The 8,386-nt window shown below is 36.5% G+C and overlaps 1 protein-coding gene across 2 annotated transcripts in view; it reads right to left on the bottom strand.

The window, feature by feature from the left end:
- Nucleotides 1–2,334: 2,334 nt before the first annotated feature.
- The window catches only part of ankib1a (ankyrin repeat and IBR domain containing 1a), a 72,398-nt gene continuing 66,346 nt past the window's right edge, over nt 2,335–8,386 (bottom strand). For both annotated transcript variants that reach the window (XM_056479419.1, XM_056479420.1), the window contains 3 exons: nt 6,897–7,017; nt 6,763–6,806; nt 2,335–3,997 (listed from right to left, as the gene is read on the bottom strand). In XM_056479419.1, coding sequence (XP_056335394.1) covers nt 3,344–3,997; nt 6,763–6,806; nt 6,897–7,017 — 819 coding nt within the window. In that variant the 3' untranslated portion in view covers nt 2,335–3,343. The remainder of the gene's footprint in view (nt 3,998–6,762; nt 6,807–6,896; nt 7,018–8,386) is intronic.

Below are 8,386 nucleotides of genomic sequence, written 5' to 3'. Positions count from 1 at the left end.
ATCGGATAGACACTACGATATCCCATAATGCGTCGCCAGTGAATCCATGGATGGGAGTCAAGCGACGCAACTGACGTAGGTAAGTCACGTGATCTTGACAAAATGGCGGATGTAGTACGTCCGAGTTTCATTCACACTACTGACATTCATACAGAATAGAATGTACTTTTCTAACAGTCGAGTAGTACGTTTAAATTGAAATACTGAGTAGTAGGCGATTTCGGACACAGCCATTATAGTACACAAGACAGATCACTCGTATAGTTTTGAATGGGAAAAATGTAACATCAATTTGGCAAATTAAGCCCCGCCTTCTATTACAGGAGCCAATCAGTGATCGCTATAGACTGAGGATTCTCCAGGGGGAGGGGCTCAGGCCAGATGTGAGTTTCTGCATATTTTGTGTGATCTGAACGTTTAGAAATGAAACTAAAGAGACAGTTGTTGTTTAATTCTATTGGTGATTCCTAATGTGAAATTTAATCGTAAGCTTGGCAATCAATTTTGGAGAATTTGATGATTCTCCATTTAAGCAATATGCCCGAGCAGCGTTTCAAACATAGCCGCTGAGTAAAATGACTTGCCTTACAGCGACTTTGCTAATAGTCACTGATTTAAGTTATCCAGAGCTGTATGGCTTCACAAATTGTGAATATCACAATATTATTAAATATTAGTTATAACAATATCAACAGTAGCGCTCGCACAAAATACGCAGCTGATTCAGTGGTTGCTTAGCGACATAAAAAGCACAGCACACTACTTTTTTTCTTGTCAACAAAAAAAGGCAGTGCAGTGCGCCTTATGTTCCCAGAATGGAAAAAGGCAAATACAAGGCGCCGTCAACCTTAAGGCTGATTTATACTTCTGCGTCGAGTGATGGACGTGAGCCAGGGCATCTGCCTTACGCTTAGGCGTGCATTTATACTTCTGCGCGCTGTTTGAAATGCTAGCTGGCAGTAGGTTATGTTCCGCTGTGTCGAGTTTCTTTGCGGGTGTTTAGTTCTTTCTGAATGCTACCTTAATGTACAAGTAACTAAAACTCGCTCATTAAGATGCGGGAACCGGCGGATGTGCAACAACTTTAATCATAAGGTAAACACAAAACAAAAGTCTCCATCTGGAGCTCCTTTATGGGACTTGACAATTGTAAACACTCGCTCCATCAGGCTCACGGCTCTCAGCACCGCCCACACTCGTCACAGATACCAAGCTGACCAATCACAGAGCTTGTGCTACGCGTCGTTACAAAGTGTAGTTACCTTTTTGAGAGGTGCACGTCAGCGTTGGCGACGGCCCGGGTGAAGGGTATGCGACAGCTCGAAGGCTGCGCCGGACCAAACACGTGCACTTGACGCAGAAGTATAAATCAGCCTTTAGCCCCCTCAGATGACAGCTTATTTTATTCCACTATACTCCAGATCAACCTATAATGCCTGCAATGCCAAACAGTAATTTTTTTCTTGGGTCACAGATTATTTTGGAGTAGCATATGGGTTAAAGGACAACATGTTGCCTTAAATTAAATGTACAAAAATTATTTCATATACAGTTGATACCAGAATTATTAAACCCCCTTATAATATATAAATATTTCCCTTATAATATATCAATATTTCAAATGAAAAAGGAAATTTTCACAGCATGTCTGATAATATTTTTTCTTCTTATTTGTTTTATTTCAGCTAGAATAAAAGCAGTTCTTAAAATTTTAAAGAACATTTTAAGGTCAAAATTATTAGCCCCTTTAAGCAATGTTTTTTTCAATAGTCTACAGAACAAACAATCATTCTACAATAACTTACCTAATTACCCTGACCTGCCTAGTTAACCTAATTAACCTAGTTAAGCCTTTAAATGTCACTTTAAGCTGTATAGAAGTGTCTTGAAAAATATCAAGTCAAATATTATTTACTGTCATGATGGCAAAGATAAAATAAATCAGTTATTAGAAATGAGTTATTAAAACTATTATGATTAGAAATGTGTTGGAAACATCTTCCCTCCGTTAAACAGGAATTGGGGAAACAAATAAAAAGGGGGCTAATAATTCAGGGGGGCTAATAATACAGGGGGGCTAATCATTCAGACTTCAACTGTGCATAAAAGGCATTTATAATGCAAATAAAGTGTCTACTGTAAAGTTTCAAATAACGTTTGTGACAATAACACATCAAAAAATGGGTCAAATAATATTCCATCCTCAAATATTTATGCAAAAACGAAACATAATCTAACCAGTAGTTAAAAGAGTAATTAATCCTAATAAATGTTGTTATTATATCTTAAATAAATTAAAAACTCAAATAAAACTGACAATGGCTAAACCTGAAAGAGTATTTAAGAGTATTTATTAATTTTCCTTCAACTTAGTCCCTTTATTAATCAGGGGTCGCCACAGTGGAATGAACTGCCAACTATTTCAACATAAGTTTTACACAGCAGCTGCCCTTCCAGCCGCAAACCAGTACTAGGAAACACCCACACACTCATACACTACGGCCAACTTTAGTTTATTCAATTTACTTTTAACGCATGTGTTTGGACTGTGGGGAAAACCGGAGCACCCGGAGGAAACCCACACCAACACGGGGAGAACATGCAAACTCCACACAGAAATGCCAACTGACCCAGCTGGGACTCGAACCAGCGACCTTCTTGCTGTAAGGCGACAATGCTACCCACTGAGCCACCATGTCACCTAAATATTATTATACTTTGAATAATTAAAAACTCAAAACCAAACAAAGGCTAAACCTGAAAGTGTATTTAGAGTATTGAGTATTTTGATGCTCTACTGTGATTCTTTCAAAATAAAAGTCTTTAATACATGTCGTCAAATGATACTTGTTCTTGAAAATAGTGCAGCATATAAACGATGATCGCACTTTTAAACGTCTTCTGTAAATGATGGTGGAAATGCATGGGTAGTCGTCTTTCTTTTTCTTTTTTTGCTCAGAAAAGGTAAAGCTGTATTACGCCCTTATTTTGTAATGCATGAAAACCCCTTCCATCTTCGACCCACAGAAAACACATTTCGACTAAGGCCACCAGAGCTGATTTTATGTACGCGTAATGTTAGTTTTTTTTCTTCACAATTTGATGCTAAATGCAGAGAAGAACAAAACTTACAGATGAATGTGCAAAAACAAACACAAACATGATTAGTGAATGATCCAATCGTCAACTTCCACAAGCACAAACCTGATCGCTTTTCTTCCAAACCGCTGTGCAACGCTATCAACGCCTGTCTCGGATCACAGCACAAGCACTTCCGCTTTCATCATGTAGTGTTTTGGCACAATAAGAGCACTCAGTTGGTAAACGTAATGACACTCGCTCCTTAAACTAGATGCACTTCTTCCTCCCACTCCAAAGAGAGACTGTTTACCTGCGGATCGGCACTGCTTTCAGGACAAACCGTGAGATCTGAAGCCTCCGTTTTAGCATCATCAACACACTCCAAAACCTGCGATGCATTCTCACCCGCTTTACTCTCAATCCCAACACTCTCTGCTTCAGTCTGCTCAGCTTTTGCAGGCTCTCCTAAAGCGTGCGATTCGTTCCCTGCATCAGAAGCGGCTGAGGGAATCAGTGCAATGCTCTGGGGATTCATATCGTGGAACCAGGCCATGATGTTGCCCAGCAGGTTGGCATTGGTGGAGGGATCCAGACAGTCCGGGTCACTAGGGCTGAAGGCGGTGTCCAAGGCATCGGGGTAGGAGTTGATGTTAAAGGGTGTATAGCGGCTGCTGATGTCGCCCAGTCTCATAAGGCTGTCTCCCAGCTCCAGGAGCTCAGAGCTGCTCATTGAAGCCCGCGGCGGATCTGAGGTCTGCGGGACACAGTCCAGTCTGGAGGGAAGAGAGGAGCCGCTGGCACCGACAGAGGCGTCGCTATCCTGAGGCTCGGGGTCCAAGGCCAGCCCGGACTCCTGTAAGGACAGCTGAATCGCCAGTAAAATATTGGGGTCATCCTCATCCAGAGATCCAAGCGCCTGAGAAGGAGGCAGGGGGATAAGAATGTAAATTCTCAATGGACCCTATTCACAACACTGTTATGACGTGTTTAATAGTCATCAGCCTCTTAAATCCAAAAACATTTGTAATATTTAGATTTTTTTAAATGTGTGAATGTTTATATGTTTTTATGTATGTTTACAGTGGGGGAATTAAGTACTGATCACATTGTTATGTTTTTTCTGGGAATAATATTTCTAAACGAGCTGTTGACATGGAATTGAACCAGATTTTGGTACAAACATTTTAGGTGATGAAGACACATGCACTGCTCAGGGGCGAGTTTTTCACAGACTTCAAAAGAGTGTAGAAATCTTGATGCTTCTGTGGGTCTCGTCTATCAAATCTGAGCTTTATTTTGTATTTTCTATTAAGTCAGGTGATTGGCTGGGCCATTCTACAGCTTGATTTTCTTTCTCTGAAAGCATTTGAGAGTTTCCTTGACTGTTTTGGATCATTGTCTTGCTGAAGTGTCCAGCCTGGTTTCATCTTCATCATCCTGCTAATGTAGATGTTGGACTGAAGCAGCTAATATTAATGGTATCACTTTATTTTGATGGTCCCGTTAAAGTATTTAGTAGAATTTAAGTTACATTGCATCTACATGCCAACTAATACTCTATAGCTTATAAGTAGACTGTTAGGTTGGGTTAGTGTAAGTTGACATGTACTTGCAAAGTTTCCTACAGTTAAATGCCTGTTGAAGGAGCAGCATCAGCAGATATTAAGCAGACAGTCTACTAATACTCAAATCAGAAGTAATTGGCATGTAGTTGCAATGCAACTTTTAGTCAACAAAATGTGCAAAAAGAACCATCAAAATGAAGTGTTACCATATTAATTTACACTGATGAAGGGCAGAGGGTAGCTGAAGAACTACTCAGAGATCTCATCTTCTGTTTGGGCTTTCCATGCCTTTCTACACCTTCGTTTCTTCATGTGTTCAATACTTTTTCCCTGCGTCATTTCATTTTATTACACATAACTTCATTTTTAAAGTAATTAGATTTGTTTTCTTTGAATATATGGGTTTCTTTGGTTGTTATCAACATCCAGTGAAAATTTCAAGTCAAAGGCACCTTTAGAAATATGTTTTCTGAAAAAAATTATGACGTTTTCAATACTTATTGCCCCCCTGAATATCTTTTATAATATCTTTTCATCAAATTACAAAAAACAAATTACCACTTGTGCGAGGCGTTTGAAATGCAGCGTCTATAGAGGGCAGGACAGTAAATTTGACATTATTCTCTCTTCTGGCTGCCGTTATAAGTCTCGCACTATTATTTTCTTTTTTCTGAAAGGCTTGATAGCACCATCATGGGATTTTTCATTGATTATTTCAGCAAATACGATTATAAATCAATGATTTGTTGTACTCTCCCATTCACTGCAATTTAAGTTTACCCAACTATGAGCACTTCTGCTGCTGAGAAACACAGAAATGTAAAAACAGTCCATAGATGCTTTGTGACATTTTTTTACTACTAGGAGTATGGGGTTGGATTAAAGAGTTTGTTTTTTAATTGCATTTCTTAAAAAAAAAAAAAAAAAAAACTAAATAGATGGTGTTTAAAGAGATGGTTCACTCAAAAAATGAAAGTTTTCTCATTATTTCCATCTGCACTAATTAAAATAAATTTGAAAATGTTTTTTTGTTGTTGTTTAAAAACGCTTCATGTCCACATTATCATTTTCAATTCTTCCCATCATCCACATTAAAACAAGTGAAAACGCCTTCATGTGCACACGCACAAACATAAGATGTACTGATTGTATACATCTGAAATAGAGAAACGGGTTCTGGCTTAATGTAATGTAATCAGAATATTGGTCCTAACAGACACGATAGTGATACACAACAAGCAATACAGGAATCCGTTGTTGTAGATTGAATTACAAGTTATGAAAATGAAATTCTCAGGTACTGAAATTGTGCTTTATTCAATGTTTAATAGTGTAGCTTAAATCACATGAAATTTAACAGCCAAAAAGAGAGCAGCAATTGTTAATTTAACTCTTTAATCGAAGAAAATATATATTGTGAAACATTTAATAACACGGTTTCATTTAATATTTATTTTTAATAATAATTAATTGCTTCAATAGTTATGAATTTGTCTCCACATACTCTTTGGCCTGCCTGTACCATTCAGATGATTTTGTTCCACGTCTTAACAATCAGTCTGGACGTACAAACTTTGATAAATAAAACGTCATTAGAAATATATACCTGGTTAAGACGCTTCATCAAAATGAACACTTCATTACACATTAGACAAATGTGAGGTATAAACTAGGTCTGCACGATACAAAAAATTAAAAATTGCGATATATATTGCGTTACGAATGCAATTTCACCACATGACTTGAATATCTCTATTTGGAAAGAATGAATGATTTTAGATTGATTGGGATGATTCTGTAGTGGAGTGATCATCCGCATGAAATATAATAAGCAATCTACAAGCATAGAGAAATACGATAAAGAAAAAGATACTGAAATAAATGTGTTCAGGTACTGTAATGTATTAATCACATGTAAAATAATAGTGGTACAAATGTCCAAAGGGTACATTTTAGTATGCCTGATTGCTTTTAAAATCAAAATACATGCAAATGAGAAATTATAATCCAGACTCAACATTACATATCCTGCGATGTGACTACTGCAAATGATCACATTGCGATATCGATGCAGAAACGATATGTTGTGCAGCACTAGTATAAACAGATTATTTACCGTAGAGATGCCATGCCTTTGTGAACTGCCTCCCTCATGTGTTTCTGTAGACAACACAAACACACACACACACAATTCAGAGTGAGCATGAGTGTCGTTCAGCGACTCGTTCAGGCATTCAGACATTGCTGTACCTGCGGTGGCGTCGCTGGAGTCGTGCGGTTCAGGAGTGTTGCTGCGCAGGCTGTGCAGTCGCAGCAGGTCTCCTCGCCGCCGCTGCCGGTGTCTCCGCCTATACTGGAACTCAGAGTAGTCCTGCACCAGCAGCGGGAACATCATTTGACCAAACAAAGCAATTACAAAGAGGGGAAATGCATACAGCCTTCACAATATAATCAACAATACTGATAGGCATCTCTCGATGGTGCATTAAAGAGATACAACCTTAATGTATTTTAAAAGAGTATGTGCTATATGCCTAATTATGATTATGGATTAAAATAAAGCGCATCATACATGGACAATTAAGTCTTAAACAAAATCGAATGTCTCTGCATTCAAAGGAAAAAAAACTAATAGAATAAATCTATCTATGCACAGATTTATATGTATGTATGTATATATATTTATATGTATGTATGTATATATATTTATATGTATGTATGTATATATATATATATATATTGATAATAACTGATTTCTTGTGTCTTTGCCACTTTGACAGTACCTAATATTTACTAGCTATTCTGCAAGATACTAGTATTAAGCTTAAGTGCAATTTAAAGACTCAACTAGGGTAATTAGAATTAACTAGGCAAGTTAGATTAATTAGGCATGTTATTGGCAACAGTGGTTTGTTCTGTAGCCAATCGAAAAACTGTAATTCTTAAAGGGATTTAAAATTAAACACTGCTTATATTCCAGTTAAGTTAAAAGAAACAAGATTTATCCAGAAGAAAAAAAATATCTAATGAGAAATACTGCAAAAAAATTCCTTGCTCTGTTAAATATTACCTGGGAAATATTTTAAAAAGTAAAACAAATATAATAATAATAATAATAATAATAATAATAATAATAATAATAATAATAATAATAATAATAAACATAATAATAAATAGATAAAATATATAATATATATTTTTATAAATATATTATATACATACACACACATATACATATTGAACGACAATGAAATATATATGTATAGCATCTATACAGACATACACAACAGATTTATGGACAGATGCCATAAAGCGCTACAAATTTCACAGTATAAAAATTAACAATTGAGAAATTATTTAAGTTAAACTTCAAGGTGCTGTATGTAAGTTTTTGACTCTTCTAAAGCATAAAAAACCATAATGGACATTTATAATTGTTTATCTATCTGCACACTCCTGATTATTAATAGCATCCTGTACATATATTCATTTATTGTAAATCTGTTCATAGCTAATACGACCTGTATATAATGTTCATAGTACATCCATCTGTAAATATCACCATAGTTTTTCTATAACTGCACTTTATAACTTATACCTGTATCCTGCACTTGCTGCTATTGCCTTGCTGGTTAGAGAGAAACTGCATTTCGTTGCCTTGTACTTGTACATGTGTAATGACAATAATGTTGAATCTAATCTAATCTAATCTAATCTAATCTAATCTAATCTAATCTAAT

The sequence above is a fragment of the Danio aesculapii genome, chromosome 19, assembly GCF_903798145.1.
Source record: "Danio aesculapii chromosome 19, fDanAes4.1, whole genome shotgun sequence".
Lineage (NCBI taxonomy): Eukaryota > Metazoa > Chordata > Actinopteri > Cypriniformes > Danionidae > Danio > Danio aesculapii.
The sequence above is the reverse complement of the archived record's forward strand: the minus strand, read 5'-3'. Positions and strand labels throughout refer to the sequence as shown.